Genomic DNA, 19,659 nt, shown 5'->3' with positions numbered 1-19,659 from the left:
TTAAAACTTATAATATTTTTTGGTACAAGGATAATGACGACACTATTATTCATCATAAACAACATCGACACAATTGTTCTTAAATTCCATTTTATTAATCAAAATCATTAAAACTGATATTTTCTGGTACAAGAATAATGATGACACTATTTTACTGGAAAAATTTACATTAGTGATAGGACTGTACATTTAAAAGCCTTTAAGGATTATAAACTTGTATATAATTAAAACAGGGACAAAAACTTAACAATGAATTCCATATCATGGCACAGCATTACAAAGGTGACTTTGTGTTTGCTTTTTTGTGTAGGCAAGCGATGAGTTTCTGTTCGTTATCTTTACATAGATCAATTCCAACAAATGCACCAACAAACACCAAATAAGCTAGAGTCCAATTTAGACGATTTCAGAAAAAAAGTGGGTGTACCTCAGCGAAATTCGCACTCTTGACATATAAATACTGTAGAAATTGTATCTTACAGTTCAAACTGCCATAGCAATAAAAGATTACCCTATTTTACAAATACAATGTGAAATTGATTGGATATCAATGTGCATGCAGCAGTCACCCATACCTATAAAAGACTGGTGGTGACTTCATATCTCTGAGTTCATATTTCACAATTCACGCTTTCATCCTCAATGACTTCATACTTCTTCTTTATGAAGTTAACGGTCTTTTTGAGGAACATTATTGAAGTATGAAATCGTCAAGAGTGAATATCACAAAAATAGTTTAAAATACACAAGCTTTCAACTCATTTTACCACAAAATATAAGTAATCCAAAATCTGTTATTATTTGCTGTTTTTAAAAGTGCATATTTTTTATAGAATGTGTTGATTCAACTTTTGTAAACATTCCAATTAAAAAAAATATTTAACAGCATAAAATGTAATTGAGTACAACTCATTGCTTTCTTGCAAAAATCAGGTATCATTTTTATCATTGGGACCTAGGAAGGTTTATATTATGTTTTATCAAATGTCAGCACTTCTTTTAACACATTTTTTATTCCTTTTAGACATTTTTTTTAGAAAATTGTTAATCTTGCGATAAAGGTTAAACCTAACAGTTGTTATTCGTATTTTGCTCATTTAATGACCCTGGGACCAATAACAAAGATGAAACATTATCTTCAAAAAATAAACAATTAAAATCTAGAAAAAGATATATCACAAAATAGATAAAAAATATTTTATAAAAGATATATGGCAATTCCTGCATAAATATTTCATCACTACATTTGATAGAAATACTTCCAGTTTGAAACTGGCGGACATACTTTTTCTTAAAAAAAACATTAACTTTCAATTTAACAACATGTTCAGTAAATGTAGGTTAATTGTAAATTTTATCCAAAATGCAAAAAGTAAAGAAACCAACAGTAACAGTTACATACTTCGTTCTCCATTTAAGATTTCAACACGTTTATTAAAGTATTTGTACATTCAAATTAAAGTAAACAAATGTGCAACTTTAAAAAAAGCAGTAAAGACTTTAAAAAAAATTACGTAAATGCATTTCAATTGCCTCAGTGCTGTTAAAAGCAAACATGTTTTGAATAATAGATAATTTTAGGATTTCATCAAATTGAAATATCCCTGACCAACGTTTACTGAGCTGGTGTTAATAAAAATGAATGTTGGATTACAAATAAATCACTGACTAATCATAAACAAGATAAAATCATTAACAACATGATTAAAATTAACATCTTTCATTGTACTTCAATTATTGCAATTCATAATCAAAGCACCATTTTGCCAAGTAGGCCACAGAAATTATCCACATATATATCTCAACCATCTTGTTCATCACCATATTTCCACTGTCATTCCCCCCGACCTTGACCTCTGACCCCTGACCTCAGAAGAACACCTTCCCCGGGTTCATGATTCCATTGGGGTCGAGCGCCTGTTTAACCTGCCGCATCACGGAGAGCCCCTCCAGACCGATTTCCTGCTCTAGAAGTTCCCGTTTCCCAATTCCAACCCCGTGCTCACCTGTGCAGGTGCCATCTAGATCCAGTGCAATCCTGCAACAACAAACGCAAAACTGGAGGACAGGTCCAAATTTCTCAAAAATTCTTAAGCATAACTCACATAAGTATAAGTATTTCATTTATATTATTTTATTCTATATTATTTCATTTTCAAACATCAAAATCCTTAAAAAAGAGAATATTACACAATTTATACCAAATCAAAAATAATGTGCTGATCACAATCCTGTTATAAAGGATTAAAGATGTTTCAAGAAATTGTGACAAGGAAACACAATATTATAAACAATAGCAATTTTTTCCCTGTTTTTACTGTTCTTTCATAATTTTAGATAATTATCTCCTATAAATTTTACAGATTAAAAAGTGTCAAGAAACATACTTTAATAACAATTTTGAGCATCACAGGAAAGGTATACTATGATGCTTATATTGATATGCTTATGCACCAGTCAATTGTAACCACGGCCCTCCCAGGTCCGGGGGTATACCGGAGATAGCCGGGGAAATAAACCATGTTTTTACCTTCCAGTTGGCCCCGCAGTGCCGGGTGAATGCGCTGGTTTTGCCTTCGGGCCCAAATAAGCGGTAATGGGCCTTACCTAGGGTCCCTTGGGTGCGGGGGGATTTGGCTGGGTTTTTACCAGCAGTTCGTCAACGCAGGGCGGAGATTTTACCCGGGCTTGGCTGGACCGAAAGTCAAAGTCCTCGCCGTGGTTACAATTGACTGGTGCATTATATTGTGTCAATCACGTAAATGTTCTATCATGACACTGGTACATTTGTACTCATATTACGCTTCATTTCTGCATGATTTGTTTAAACAATGTGTACTTTTCCTTATCAATTTGGTTGAGTTGGCACATTTTATCGAGGTTGTACAGATTAGTAAATATTTCTTAACGCTGTCAAATTCATTTGATTTGTGCATTATTTAAACTTGAACACTGCACTATTATTCTTCAGACACCGAACCCAAAAGATGTACTTTGAGATAAAACAGAAGTTTTTTATCAGATGTTGAAAAAAAGTGCAGTTTTTGTCTGACCACACTCTTTGGAGTACAAATTTGATATGTTGAACTGTCAAAATTAACATCTGCCATAAAATTAATCAGAAAACCTCTTGTTTGATATTTATGAGGTTGATAATTGAGTGGTAAGGAAATGCTAAGATTCAAACTGGTTATCCACCATACAAGTGATTTTTTTCGTATACATTAAACTCACAATGCAATCTTGTTGGCCATAAGTTTAACAGAAGCCCTCTCTTTCTCGATATTACGATCAAATGCAAAGAGCGTATGGAAATTTCCATCCCCGACATGACCAAACATTAGAGCTCCTGAAAGTTGCAAGATAACATGTTACACCTTTATTTAAGGTAAGGCAAAACTAAACTGTAAAGGTTCTGCAAATGTTGCATTATTTTTCTTATGGTAGTATGAACTTTTTAATTACTTTCATAGTCAGACAGTGACATACATCTAAAAACCGGTGGCACTATATTCTAGGGACTGGCCAAAATACTTTGAGCTTCACAAATATTGAGCAAAGTGGGAAAGCTTACATAGTGTAAAACAAAATCGTTCCTTTACATCAAGTTTGACACAATGAGGAAATCCAGCCAAGTGGCATCGAGCCAATGGGTTATGACTGTATTATAAAGACTTGTTGTTTATTTCTTTTCTTCAAAAATATGTTCATAAAAATGATGTGGAAAATAAACCAATTTCATCCAAAGCACAAGATAGAAAAAGCTAGTGACATAAGTTTAAATAATGCAACAGCTGCACGAGACCTTTAATCCCTGGAACAAAATGCAATCCCCACCAACTACCACTTACAGTGCCATTTTGTGTGACACATCTTTGATTTTTTTCATTGTCTCGTGATCATCTGAATGGACAGGATAAAATACGTGGAAGTTACCATCGCCCACATGACCAACAATGGGACCTATTGAAACAAAGTAAAAGCATTCAAAATGAATGAAACAGAAAATATTTGTATTAGTCAGACACTATGCTAGGTATTCAAGCAAATTTGTTCATTTTATCAAACATCTTTGTTGCTAGCAGAGGTTTATGAAAAGAGCTCGACCCAGGACTTGTTGCATACTATTATGACAACAGCTTAATGCATTTTGCATTTTGATGGAAAATAGCTCTGTGAGCTAGTGTTTTAATTGATGTACATGTATATCCAATGTGAAATAATTTTTCTTGTATCTTTTCTTGACGCCCAGGCACATTGCATACTATTATGGCAAGAGGTCAACCCCAAACTTCATGCACATTATAATGACAAGAGTCGACCCTAGACTCATTAAATATTATTATGACAAGAGCTTGATCCAAGACACATTACATACTAAAATGTCAAGAGCTCGACGCCAGACTCGTTTCAAACTATAATGACTAGAGCTTGAACACAGACTCGTTGCATGCTATTATATCAAGAGCTCCATCTCCAGACTGGTTGCATACTACTATGACAAAAACTTGATCTCCAGACTGGTCGCATACTATTATGACAGGAGCTAGATCTCCAGACTGGTCGCATACTATTATGACAGGAGCTAGATCTCCAGACTGTTTGCATACTATTATGACATGAGATTCACCAGACTGGTTGCATACCACTATGACAAGAGCTTAATCCTCGGACTGGTTGCATACTATTATGACAAGATCTCAACACCAGATTGGTTGCATACTATTATGACAAGATCTCAACTCCAGATTGGTTGCATACTATTATGACAAGATCTCAACACCAGATTGGTTGCATACTATTATGACAAGATCTCAACTCCAGATTGGTTGCATACTATTATGACAAGATCTCAACTCCAGATTGGTTGCATACTATTATGACAAGATCTCAACTCCAGACTGGTCGCATACTATTATGACAGGAGCTAGATCTCCTGACTGTTTGCATACTATTATGACATGAGATTGATCACCAGACTGGTTGCATACCACTATGACAAGAGCTTAATCCTCGGACTGGTTGCATACTATTATGACAAGAGCACAACACCAGATTGGTTGCATACTATTACGATAAAAGCACAACACCAGACTTGTTGCACATTATTATGAAAAGAGCTCGATCTCCAGACTGGTTGCATACTGTGATAAGGGCTTGATCCCAAGACTGGTTGCATACAATAATGACAAAGGTTTCCTGCTATTATTACAATAGTTATATCCCCAGACTGGTTGCATTCTATTATGACTGATCCCCAGTCAGACTGGTTGCATACGTCTGAGCTGTGAGAAAAAGCTGATATACCAAACAACAATAATGATTGTATATCAGGGATTGTTCGGCTACACTTACTGGTATTAGAAATCAAATTTTACAAAGTTACAAGGTTTTAAAACTTTGTTGGTAAAAAATAAATACTTTTTACAGAATAAAAATGCGAAATTCAAATTTTATCAAACACTCTGGTATATAATGAATGTAGCATTTGATCAGAAACTTTGAATCTAGAGAAAACACCAAATTACTGCACATACCAATAATTCCAGCCTCCTTAATCATCTCCTTAGTTCTCACAATCACTTCTGGGAGATTAGAGATAGGAACGCACACGTCTGTAGAATATGGCTGAAACACAATTGTTAAATAAATAACGGTAAGAAGAAGTAATGGTCAACTTTGATACATTGTGAGATTACAGATACAGAACATTCAAGATAATACATAACAAACATAACATAGATGTCATCACATGAGTCTGTATGTTGTAATTGCTTTTTCCAGCAAGATTAGGAGTTTTAGACAAAATATAATTATTCGTTTTGATTAACCCATGAACTATCTTGTAATATGCTTGCTTTTCAAAATACTTTGAAGAAAAAAATGTCGCAAAATATGATGTGTGTATATAAATAATAACATGTATGTTTCCCAATAGCCACAGAAGACTACTGCTATTAAAATATATCAAACTGTGAAAAGAAATGCTTAAATCGAGATCTCTAAAGTCTAAGACAACCGAAACTTGATATTCCCCGACCTTTGAGCCCGGTATTAGGGCCATACAAGCGTAGAGGATCTCATGTCGGGCCTTCCACAGGTGATTTCTCTCGTCAATGTCCGTCGCCCAGCGAAACTCTGACCCTCCATTCATCTGAACCAGCTCAGCTGTATGAAGTAAGAATGACAATAATCTATATCTTTATACCTCACTTCTATATAACATATAGTAAAAATGCCAGGGAATTATTTTGGACTATCACCCTCCACTGCACTGTTACCCTCTGACATCATGTGAGTGTTTCTTCAGTAAAATAAAATGGAAATTGACTGCCTTGAGGGTGACAGTGCATATTATCAATCATAAGGCGATCAATATTTATATAATCCTGGATGTAAGTAAGAAGTATGTTTCATGACATTTATTTCATGATAAGGTTACCGGTATATTATTTTACATTGTTCACACATCAGACCTTTAACAAAACTTAAAAGCTGATAAAGATGATCATCTATAAATGTAAATTATTGTAAACACAGGAGACAGAATCAAACTATAGTACATATTATTGGTCAATCAACTGTTTTATTTCTATATAAATTGTAATTGCCCTTTGCATGTCAATTGACAAAATTATCAACTTTGCCATGCAACTGTGTTAATTCTAAGACCTACAATTTACTGTTTGCAGAAGGAGTTAATAAAAAGTTAGAATCAAAATGTAAAAATATTGCTAAAACAACAATTTCCACATACCAACAACTTCTGTTTGATTTTTGAGGCCAGCCTCGGCACCATGGAATTCAAAGAACAGGGATGGCGCCACCTTCAGGTCCAGGTGACTGTACTTGTTACAAGCATCTATGGAGACCTCATCCAGGAATTCTGAAAATATATAATGTACAAGATTTGATAGTGTGAATTTCTGCTAACACGGTATACAGATATGGTGATCTTTACAGCCTTTCTGTTTAGTTCCAGTTGCACTTTTGGTTTAAATTGTAATAAAGATTGAACATTACTGCTGAAACTAAGACTTTTCACACACATTTAACAAATTTTACTGAATTATGAATTTAGTAAGCAAAAGCTGTCACAGAAACAGTGCCCTCAACTAGTCCACTGCTTTATGTTTAAGGATTGCAAAGTTTTGGTGAAAAATGCATGGATCACTGTAAAATTAGATTACGGTACCGGTACCTGCAAACCCATAACTAGGATTTAAATGTTGAAGAATAAAGAGCCATAATTTACATTATATGCAAACTAGTTTATCTAACTCAGTTATTCAAGTAGGTTGGATGGTTGAGCACCATTGTATAAAGCCTAAATGCAATACATCAAGTAGTTGCTGATATCTTAACATGTGTGCTTAGATGCAAAACCTTAACCAGAATTTCTGAGTCAAATAATAAGCCCATAATTTGCATTATATTCAAAACAGTGTTATCTAACTTTATTAATTAAATAGTTTGGATAGTTGGAAACACATATCTTAAGTTTCAATGCAATACATGATGTATTTGCTGAGATAATGACTTGAAAGTTCTTACATGCAAAACCTTAACCAAGGTGTGACGTTGACGCCATCACCAATGCAGACGCTAGGGTGAGTAGTAAAGCTTGCCTTATTTTTCTTTTGGTAAGTTTGCATATGAAAGCAATTTACTTGAACAACAGCTATTCATTGGGACTAAATGGGCTTATATTTTCTTTGATTCTTTACCTATTCTGGCGATAGGTATGCCACACTGTAGGACCTGCACAGTTGTGTCCACGGCTGATTGGACATCTGGGAAAGTGCAGGTCGCAGATATGGTCTAAAAAGAGAACAAAGCCTGAAAGTTGTGACACTTCATTTAACTGTACGAGAAATGGATGCTCACTAGTTCTTTGGTTAAGGTATTACCATCAAATTTTCAGGAAATGATGTCAAGACTTGACAATTGTGTCACATCAATTTGCGCAATAATTCTGTCAAAATATGGTACTCTTTTCATAGATTTCAATATGATTATAGGTGCTTGATGAATGTTGTAATTTATCAATATGGATTGCAGCGAAGTTTATTTCAACCAATTTACAAGCCTTTCATCTAGATTTTTTGTTCTTTTTATTTTAAAATTCTGCAAACATCCTGATTAATAACCTAGCTTCTCATAATAAGATTTCTCTGAATTCTCTCTGGATGCAACAACAAGTTTTAATGCTAAATTGACATCATATTGTTGTAAAGAAATTCCGTATTATAACCTACATTGTAAGAACAAGAATATAAACATGCTACAGAAAATCCCAGTTGTTTTATGGCAATGTTATGAATAAATATAGTTCAAGTTATTGCATGTATCATTTTAAAGGCAAAATCATTGTTTTAATGTCTGGGTTTTTCTTCATTTAAACGCTGTTCAAAAAGTCAATACTCACAGCCTCAGGGATGCCATGGAGACGGAGTGTTGCCTTGGTGATAATACCCAGGGTGCCTTCTGACCCCACAAACAGATTTGTTAGGTTGTAGCCGGCAGATGTCTTCCTTTAAAAGATATGATTCCTTAATTGGAAGGGTCAAGCAATTATAAAATGGTTTAAAAAAATCTCCATTAAATTATGTGCTTTAAATTCTAATTGACTTCAAAAAATAAGACCAACAATTTAACATATAGTCCAAAAGATCTAATTAGCATCTATTGTATGTAGAAGATCTTACCCACTTAAGACAAACTTAATCAAACCACAATAGACTCTCTAACAATTGATGAGAATCTTAAATACTGATCATTTCTGTTGTTAAAATCTTTTCACTCACAACCTTGCTGAGAAAAAGCCATGAATTATAGATGAATATAAAATTAGTAAACAATTAGAATGGAAACTCTACTTAGTTCTCCTGCCAGGCCCTGCAGTGTTGATCACACGGCCATCCGCCAACACGACCTCCAGGTTCATGGTGTTTTCTCGCATTGTTCCGTATCGCACGGCATTTGTACCTGAGGCACTGGTGGCGCACATACCACACAGACTGGCGTCTGCTCCTGGGTCTGAAGAGATGTTTTATTTTTTTCATTTTGGAATCACCTCAAATACATAACTAAATTGTATTCCTGAACATCTTTATTGCAATCTTCATTGATGTTGTTAAATGTATTTATATGGCGAGAATAGTGTGTATTGATACATATATGTTACGTTTAACACTGATTCGTCCTTTTATGTGAACAGTATTCTGGCCGTTCAAGGCTCATGAACTTTTGTCATGTTGTTTCCTGGAAAAGGCATGATGGGGCAATTAAAGCATGTCGAAAGACCAGCTAAGCTTTGGAAGGGATGACGGCACTGAAACTCCAAATTGAACAGGGGGATATACTGACATTTAGATAGCTCAAATTGTTTCCCTAACTCTACTTTCTTAAGTAACATGTTCCCTTGCTTTCACTCACCGATGGGAAACCACAGACCAGTATCGCGTAGGTAATTGTTGAGTGTTACCCTAGTAACTCCACACTCAACCTTGCAGTCAAAGTCTTCTGCATTCACTGACGTGATGTTTGTCATCTTCGTTATATCCAGACAAAGGCCGCCCTAGAGTAGAAAAACACTTCATATGCAATGAAATCGCTACTAACAAATGAATACAAACAATGCCATAAATTATATTCTGTAATAAAATTTTTTCAAACAGATTAGTTTGTAACAATTTTACAGAAAACCTTTAGAGATAAAAAGCAAAAGTAAGAGTATTCTTCTATTTTTCTCTGATGGTCAAGGGACATAACCCAGCCAGCTTTTATAGAAGAGGTATGTGCCTGGCTACAAAATATATATAGTTTCAAATGAATACCTTGAACTGATTTTGTGTCATGATCAATCTTTTTTTTTAAATAACACTAAAGTTTAAAAAAAAAGTTACTGGAAATTAAGGAAACTTTTCCACAAAGATAGCCTTTGTCTGTTCAAATCCCAGTAACTGGAAAAAATCGTGTTTAAAATTCCACACAAACTGCCGAAATTCTTATTCAAACCTTTAGTGCGTTAACGCCTCCCTCCAATCCTGTGCCACTGCCGAAGGGTATGAGAGGCACTCCATGTTCGTTACAAAGACTCGCAACCTTGCTCACGTGCTCAACACTCTCGGCAAATGCCACAATATCTGGGGGCTCCACACTGTGGAAACAGGGGTTTACAAAATTCATTGTCAACGAGTATCATTCTGAAGTTCAACATTGTAAAGTCAGATAAGTATTGCCAATACTTATTGATCATTTTCTTAATGGTTAAGAAAAGTATAAAACTGCGGTTTTCATTTTCTTGGTTTGAAGTACCTGTTCAAGTATAATAGTTTGCACAAATGTAGGTAGTATCCAACTGTCATGTAAATATAGTGGTGAACAATTAACTCCAAAAGCAAAATTTTGATGTTGACAATTAAGATAAATAATACATGTACACTTGCAACTAAATTTCCATTTCTGAAATTACTGGTACAATATTTTACCTGTGGTACGATTCATCATGGCCATGCTGTTCTCGCACTGCATCGGCAGTTGACACATTCGACTTTCCGACTATTGCACGAACATCCTCAACAAAAGCATTGGTAACTTGCGGAGATATTGCTGCCTGCAATATGATTTAGAAATGATATGTATGTAAAAATTGTCAAACAAAGTTATTGTACTGTACCATACAGTAGTTGGGTTTCAAAGAATGCTGACTTTTAAGAGCACATAAAATAGATAGTGTGACCACATAGAAAAATTTGCATGGGAAGCGGTCCCGTACGAAAATTCCAACTGTAATACAGCTGTAAAAGACCGGTAAATGAGGAGTAAAGTCACATTTACAGGTGTAAACCGCCTGGAAAATGAATTTGAGCAGGAAAAGCATTTATATTTACAGGCGTAATTTTTCATTGTGCAGGCGGAATTTCTTATTTTACAGGTGTAAAAAAAAATCCGACTGTAAATTTCAACTTTGAATACTTTCATGACTTAATTTACATCAGAGTAGAGCTATTTGGACCTGTGAAACAAATTACAGCTGTAAAAATGAACATAGAAATTTTCTGAGCCTAATTGTGTAGAAAAAGAAGTTAACTATTTCATACACTGCTGTTAATTTAAACTTAGGTGTTTTTGTAGAGAATAAAAGATAAAAGTGGAAAATGAGTTTAAAAATACTTTCATCTTTATTGAAGCAGTGCATTAAAATATCTTTTAAAAACTAATTATTTCATTGTAAAGTTAACATTTTGAACTTAAAATATTCTGCACTTCAAACTCTTTTTAATATGACTTAAATTGAGAAAAAAAAATTCTGTTTAATTTCAGAATTAAATTTTGTCAAATAACCCTATTGGTGCTTGGATAAATGATTGCATACAACAAATCAATTTTGTTATATTTCTACTAAATGTAATTTCTTGGTAATATTTTTAAATATAGTCATGATTTAATTTGTTATATCAATAGTAGAAAATCCTAATTTTATAGCAATGTACACCTATATCTTAATGAACAATAGGTAAAGTGCTGAAAAGTTTACCATTGTTACAGGTTAAACAAAATTTTCTCTCCATGAGTCCAGGTATATCACACCCTGGGCTTATCAGTTCATTCAAAGGTCAGACAATATAGCTTCCTGGAGAGTCTAAGCCAATCAGCATCAGGTTAACATTCATCTGTGTAGGAAATTCAAATGTAGAAGAAATGGAGAAGATGCATGTAAACATATTTTACGTTGGACATACGTGTACTGGGATCGAAGCGAACGGACGTGTTTTTTAGCTCCGAGAAACTGTATAAAATTTTTAGCATTTTATTTTTTACCAACGTCTTGGAAGAAACGAAGTGAGACGAACTGTAATAACGCCTGTGTGTGCCGTAACTTTACATCCAGCGACAAGCTAAATAAGGACAGGTTTATTCTGAATTGTATCCTTCATATTAGAGTAGGGAAAAAATCCAACATGGCGTCGTAGCAAAGAAGCGGCACGGAACAACACCCTGATACAGTGTCCAACTGTTCGTCATAACTCTTCCATTGCCAACCTTATTTTAATGTAAACTTTTAACGCAGCTATATTCTCGTGAGGCTATATACACAAAGTCACGGGTCTTACGACCTTTTTCTATTTATTGACTTCGGGTACTTTCCCGCCATATGTCACGTGCTGAGTCCGTCGCTTTGAGTTAAATACAAACTAGGCTGGTTAACTGAACCTTATTCTACAATATTCCCTGATAAATGTAGATACCTCAGCCCAACCCAACAGTATTTAACAATTGCAGGTTGCTTCAAGTAATTTGTTGCTGAAAGCTGAGTAGCGGGTGGGTACTTCCCCTCCCACCCACCTACCTTGAGCCTGCCCCTAGTTTTTACTTACATTTGTTTTAAATAGTCTAGTTTTACTAATCTTACATAGTTTTAGAATCCCATTATATGTAATTTTTATCTTTTTATCCTACTCCCCCCCAATAGCACTTCAACCGTAAATTGCCACATTTAACTGCTGCTATTCTGCTGCCTTTTTATTCTGAGTCTGCTTACTGTACTTCCCATTTGCTGTAGTGTATATGTGAAACTAATTACCCATTATTGACATTTATAGTGAAGACTGCATTGCTTAGTGCACTCCACGGTGCATCTCTTATATGCCTTACGCCATACTGTTCGGCAATACCTTCGGCCATTTTGGCTAAAAAAAAAAAAAAAAAAAAAAAAAAAAATAAAAAAAAATTAGTGAAACCATTTATCCATCGTTATTTTTAGTTTAACCCATAATATTGTCAAGTTGTAGTTCTCCCCCCCATTAGCACTTCAACCGTGAACTGTCACACTTATCTGCTGCCATTCTGCAGCTTTATTTTACCTTTTTATTCTGAGTCTGCTTATTGTACTTCCCATTTGCTGTAGTTGTATATGTGCTAGCACCCGCCGCCAAATGGCGAATATGCTGACCCTGGGTACACCGGGAAAACCATCCCTTCTACAAAATACTCCCATGAAACTGTCACTGCCTCGGAGAAGCCACAGAGCCCCCAAACCCTCCCTAAAGGCGCTACCGGCGACAACATGTCTAACGTCTAATGACTTGTCACAAGACAACAGAACTGGCCAGAAAGAGTATGTGTTAAATAAAAGAAAGGCCCTCCAGAAAAAATTACAGCTATGCCAGGCGGATGCCAACATTGATATAGAACATAAAGAAGGAAACTACATATATACCTTTAGTGCCGGCACTTTTGAAATGTACAAGGAAGCAGCGCTAGAATATTTCAAAATTGAGAAAGAAAACAGTAGTTACCCACATCAGATTCTCCTAGTGCCAGTCACAGACCAGACAGGTGCAACGGTTGAAATGTCGATCAAAGCCAAGAATAAGCATAATAAAGGGAATGGCAGACTAAAATTCTCACTCACCTTATACTATACAAATTGCAGGATGCTCCTGAATGGAAAAAATGTAAAACTCTTCTTCGTGGACCACAAAATCATTTTACAGTCAGTCTTAGAGCACCCGCTCATCAACAACATAGACATAGCTTTAGCTGAAGCCATTGTCAAACAGCTTGAGAAGATGGACGCAATCCCAGATACAAGCCTGCCTTCTACAAAACACATTAACCACCTAAGGGCCATAGCAAACGATAACCCAACTAGAGAGGAAGAAGTACCGGAATCCTCACAACTCCAGATAAGAAACGATCCACATGTCAAGGCCATCCAGACCCAAACATCTGAGAAGCCCCCAACCATGAACACCAACTGTAGTAGCCTAGTTAGTCTCTCCGTCACTGAAAATGAAGTCGTTACCCTGTGTCCAAAACCAGTCAGCACTCCGTCTATCGGCACATCCAGAAACCAACCTTGTTACCTGACAGTCACCCATACATCAACAGCTACTACCCCATTACATCCAGGTCAACGCAGCCAACTAAATAACTTCCATCCAGACGAGGAACCAGACATAAGCTTGCTACTATCGCCGGTGTTCATGGAAGGAGGCGACGACTCCGAGCAGAAAAAAGACAAAGCTGTAAACTACCAACCAATAAACTCTGTTACCACCATAGAAGAAAAGGGAAATACTCCACAGCAGCTCCTACCAAGTTTACCCGAAAACCAATCAACAAGGAGCCCCCAACAAGAAAATAAACAAAAAGTAGCCGCTCCGAAAAGAACCTTAGAAACAGCAAGAAAAACATCTGATATACCAATCTCAACAAATGAGCCTGTCAAGAAAAAAGGAAAACCAAAGAAAGACTTCGCACTTGCAGATAACGATAGGCAACTAGCAGCGTGTAAGGCGATCATATCCGAACTAGAAAACAAAAATAACGAACAAGAAAAGACAATAAGAACCCTACGGCTTCAACTGTCATCGGGACACCAAGCATCGCCCCTCCAACAAAAATCTCTTCACTGCAGCTGCCAGGAAAATAATCCAAATCACACCGAAATAGAACTACTTAAATTACGTATGGAAATGTTCGAAATCAAAATGGAACAAAAGTTTATGCTGAACATCGTTAACCAGAATCCCACTACAGCCCCCCAACAAATACAGCCGGAATTAAACCAGTCGACCAAGCAGAAAAAAGAGAACCGTTTTTTAGCCCAGGGTCGGAAGGGGACAGGCAGAAAGAGAAACCGGCAACAAAGCCCAAACCCGAACAATCAAAGCCAGACAGTATCTCAACCAAAGCCCTCCTTCACCCTACCACCTCAAATGGGGCAACGTCCACAGAGCAATTCAACAGATCAGACACTCATAATAGGAAACCAACAAGTACAGCAGCAACCTACAACAATTCTACCAACTGTAAACCAATCGTGTCCAAACCGACAGAACATAATGCCGACCCACCCTCAGGTCCCACCAGTTTGGACTCCACCATACATAAAGGAGACCCCAACCAACAATTGGACCCAAATCCACCATGCATTCCGGCCGACAATGATGCCAGGTTACAGCCAATCGCTGACGGGAACACTCCCAATGCTGGAACGACCAATGGGGACCCCAATACTTCAACCCAGTCCGTTTCAATACCCTCCACCGGGGCAAATACGCCAAACTCTAACGCAAAACCTGTACCGGCAGAACGGGGGCTCACACAGCCCAATAATCCTGTAAGGTCAGAAGCTCCAAATACTGGTACCATCACAATAGGTTCATTAAATGTCCAAAACATTAGAGGAAATTGTATATACATTAACCAAACCGTAAAGGAACTAGATATTTTAGCCATACAGGAACATTGGCTATATAACTTGCATTACGGACTGCACCGCCTGCCCGGTGAAAGACATTATTGGAAATAGTGAGCAAGTAGTCCATAGTGTAGAAGACATTAGCAGATCCCTCATCTACGACCTACACTGCAAGCGAAACGCCATACTCAAAGGAAAATTACAACAGAACACTTAGTCAGTGTCAAGCCAACAGTCTGGATCACTCAACTAATAATCATGTCCGTACCCTATATTACGGCTGGGACAGTAGTAGTGACAGTGTAATTCAAGTCTAGCATGTACCATTAGTCATATTGAATAACAAAACCCAGCTTGCTGGTTAGTGTACATATATATTAAGTAGTAACCAGTTATTTAACATTTTCTTCGATAAGTAACTTATTACCAAGATAGTGTAAGGAGCAGTGCGCTTAAGTTAGGCAACCAGTACACACAAGGCTAATAATTCTTAATGACGCGCCTCCTTAACGAAGATGAAGACGTAAACTACCTGCTCATCACGTAGCAGGGTGCTCCGATGAAGTGTAACGGAGGAATTTACTACAACAACAACAACAACAACAACATGGTGGTTTCTTAAGCTTTCATATTTTGGATGGATAAACCTTTTTCCTAAGGTAAGAACAGTTTCAACATGTATTTTTAATAATATGACACAGTAAAAAGAACATAAATACAATATGGTTGTGATTAAGTATACTGTTTCTGCAATTCTGGTATCATTTAAACATTTATGTCTGTGTTATAATGCTCTCTGAACCTCCATTAACACAATGTCTCACTGGGATTCTTTGAAGCCTTGTGATTGTAATACAGGTGTGTAATTATATGAATACCTGCACCAGTTCTATAACTTATCAGTAAACTAAGCTGCATTTAACTTTATATGGCCTCTTATTGATATAATTTTCCTCAACTAAGCCATCTTTATTTATCATTGGTGATCATGTGGGTGTGTATGTATTTGGCTTATGATTTGATTTTATTACTATAGATGACCAATGTTGTGCCCAGTGTGACAAAGATTAGGATCCCGTGTGACCAGACAAGATATGGTGGGAAAATTGGAAAGCTTAAGAACATGAAAGGCAGTCCCTGCTACATGGTGGGTTGCTAAATCATCTATTATTTCATTGAGTTTCAACTTTGAACCTTTATATTTTTATCAACCCATGTAGGCATGAAGTAGAAATATAAATGTTTTTATAACAGTAACATTTCTAATTTAATAACATTTTTAATTTATGTACTTAGCTATATATCATGGCAGTAAATGAGTAGTGATGAGGAATGATAGCATTGTTGTTGTTTGTGATTGCAGGTCAAACGCCTGGACCATAGTCATATTCTGATAGACGGAGATATTAAAAGAAAGGCGTGCTCTGCAGCAAGGACAGTGCATTCAACTGAAAAGTGGACAAGTTTTGTAATTCAATGAGGATTAATACTCTTGTTAAATGCATGCAAAAAATTGTAATGTTGTTGTTTATGTGTGTGTTTTTTTAATTATAGACAAGAATAAATGTTTTAACTGCATTATTGTAGCCCTGTTAATTCTACACCTGTAAATCTGAAATTACGCCTGTAAATTCTACACCTGTAAATCTAAAATTACGCCTGTAAATTCTGCACCTGTAATTCTCAAATTACGCCTGTAAATTCTGCACCTGTAAATCTCAAATTACAGCTGTAAAATATTGCTGAGAATTACGCCTAATTTAAATATTTCGCGCAATTTTACAGGTCATTTACGCCTGTATTACAGGTCTTTTACACCTGTAAATGAACTTTGATTAAAGTGAATTCCAGCTGTAATTCTAGAATTACAGATGTAAAATCATGAAAAATCACAGGTCCTTTACAGGTCTTTTACAGGTCTTTTACAGTTGGAAATTTCGTTATAACCATTTTAATTTTAAAAAAATTATTACTATTAAATTGGGAAAAAAAATAACCAAAGCAGTAAATGATGAAAGAGAAGAACTTTTTTCTAAACTAAATTTAATATCTTCTTGTGTCATTAATATGTATTATCAATAAAACTGATCTAAAACATAAATAAAATTACTCAATTTTAGGAAATTTTGATATTTTTCACAAATGCCATTGATAGGGAATTCATTTTGATCAGGTAAAAATGTCCTGCACTAGCATACTCCTACATTTCTATATCTGTAACCCTTCCCCATTTCCAATTCCAGAGCTGCCCTTGCCAACCTAATCATTATAATGTCCAGAATTGTTTTACAATTTTTGATATGGCGAAATATTTCGACATATTAGAGAAAGCCCTATTTTCTCAAAAACTCTTAAGCGAAACTCACTTAAGCATCTTATTTAATTTAGCAAAATTACTTAGAGTTTATTAAACAACAAGTAGTTTATCTTTTTATCTTAAATATTATTTCCTATAAAATCCTAAACAGTTTCAAAACTCTTATATAAATATTACACAATTTAAAAAAAAATCAAATATACTGTGCCAAGTTACCTCCTATTATAAGGGACTTAAGATTTTTGAGAAATTTGGCCCCGCCCTTCAGTGCCTCCTTGATTTGGTCAGTTTACAACTTCTTTTTCCTGGATTTTAATCTAACTACTGAACAGGATTTAAAAACCTACTTTTAATTAATTAATTGATATATACAGTTTTAAATTTACAATGTACAATACAAGAAGGGGGATAGAACAATATTATTTTGATGCCAATGGAAAGCTTGAAATAAACAATAATTGCATGGACAATGTGTCAGCCATTGAGGTTGTATTCTAAGTCATATAGAATACCTGAATTACCTTAATGATTAAGCAGGGCTTGTTTGATACGCTCGGTCGGCCATATCTTAATCATTTAGATTTTAATTAATGTCATCTCACTAATAATTAAAAATTATGACATCATTTTCTGAAAACATCCAATGACTACTACTGTCAAACTGGATTTTGACCCCATTGGTAAACCTTAAAACAAAGATATGTCCTTTAACTTTGCTGATTATGTATTTTCCTAATTTTTTAAAAAATCCCTGGACTGATATGAAAAAATTCTAGAGAACTCTACAGATCAGGAAGGTATCTTGAATCCTGTCAGAAAATGTTCAAGGACTTCTCTCCAACTGGTATACAGTACATGTACGTAAATGTAGGTCAAAGAGAACATGAATAACAAGGATGATAATGTCTGTTTCTACAAATTTGTTCGTCTCTTTCAGTCTTAAATTTAATTGTCCTCAAATAATCAATATCATTTGGGAGATGGGAATTGGATCATTACATATTGTTATATTGGTTCCAGTTATTATATATAATTCATTGTACATGTATAATTTTAAGTGTCCTGAAACTGGTACATTTTAATATATACACAGGGTATACCAAAAAGAAATAAATATTAATTTATCAACGAACTGTTAAATAATAACAACAACTTTTAATTGTCAAACACTAATCGAGGTTACATCTAACAGTTTGGTATTACTGGTGTTGACCACTTGCAATTTGTTGACAGCTGATTCCACTGTCAACACACTGTGGATACAAATCCATAAAATTACCTGAGAATAGCGCCTGGAACATCTTTGAATTGATAAAGGACGCTTGAAAGTCTTTGCAAATCGAAAAATTGCGCGATGACAACTCATTGTTGTCGTTAATTTTGCAATTATTTGAGCTGCTTTCAGAGAAGTTGTTTACATGTCAATCAAGGGTAGCAAGATGAAACGTCCCTGTGTATAATCGTTCCCGAACAAAACGTCCCTTTTATGGTATGCTTAAAACAGTAACGAATAATACGTTCTGTGTTAATTGAAAAGACTTCTTTTTAATAATGTGGTACCATCAAATTATTCTTCTTTATTAATTAAGTCACATCTACCATTATTGAAAATTAGAAGACTAAAAACTATTGCCTTAGAAACCTTTAAGATCATAAACAAACAAACAAACACCAGTTTATCTTCACGATTTAGTTAAAATAAAAAACTCTTATTCTTTTAGGTATAGTAACACCGCAGAGGTACCCCAGGTAAGGACCACAAAGTATGGCCTCAACTCTTTCCGTTCAACAGCGCCCAAACTTTGGAATTCACTCCCTCAGCACTTTCGTGACGAAACAAACCTGAGTCAGTTTCGGAGTTTGGTCAACGCATGGAACGGACAGAGTTGTAGGTGTTCTTGTTGCGCTTTTCAAAGTTAAACCTTCCCCTCTTTTGTTCTACCCTGACAGTTTTTGTCATTATGCCACGCTTTGATTTTTGTTAATCTTTGCTTTTTGCCATGCTTTTTGGTTTAGTTATGCTTAGTGCTTACTTAGCCTGTATTGCATCAATCATATCTATTTCTAATCAGTGCTTTGTCATAGATATCCTTTGCTTTAAATTATATTTATGTGCTTGCATGTTCAC

General features: G+C 35.5%; 1 protein-coding gene and 1 long non-coding RNA gene across 3 annotated transcripts; one reads left to right on the top strand and one right to left on the bottom strand.

Moving 5' to 3' along the window:
• On the bottom strand, positions 1-18,966 carry LOC128243743 (probable D-lactate dehydrogenase, mitochondrial). Of its 2 annotated transcripts, none has more exons than XM_052961669.1 (12): positions 18,811-18,966; positions 10,494-10,618; positions 10,021-10,162; positions 9,439-9,580; positions 8,880-9,039; positions 8,429-8,534; positions 7,728-7,821; positions 6,758-6,886; positions 6,041-6,168; positions 5,538-5,628; positions 3,852-3,963; positions 1-2,038 (listed from the first exon to the last, which is right to left on the bottom strand). In XM_052961669.1, exons 1-12 carry the CDS (start codon positions 18,895-18,897, stop codon positions 1,870-1,872), a joined length of 1,485 nt encoding a protein of 494 aa, XP_052817629.1. In that variant the 5' UTR covers positions 18,898-18,966; the 3' UTR covers positions 1-1,869. The 2 variants fall into 2 exon arrangements, with proteins under 2 accessions (XP_052817629.1, XP_052817628.1); XM_052961668.1 differs by lacking the exon at positions 3,852-3,963 and adding an exon at positions 3,235-3,349.
• LOC128243744 (uncharacterized) lies at positions 15,737-16,917 on the top strand. The gene is made up of 3 exons (XR_008262883.1): positions 15,737-15,873; positions 16,251-16,361; positions 16,578-16,917. It is a non-coding gene; the product is annotated as an uncharacterized LOC128243744 (long non-coding RNA).
• Positions 18,967-19,659: the final 693 nt, after the last annotated feature.

This window comes from Mya arenaria, chromosome 8, assembly GCF_026914265.1.
Source record: "Mya arenaria isolate MELC-2E11 chromosome 8, ASM2691426v1".
NCBI lineage: Eukaryota > Metazoa > Mollusca > Bivalvia > Myida > Myidae > Mya > Mya arenaria.
The sequence above is the reverse complement of the archived record's forward strand: the minus strand, read 5'-3'. Positions and strand labels throughout refer to the sequence as shown.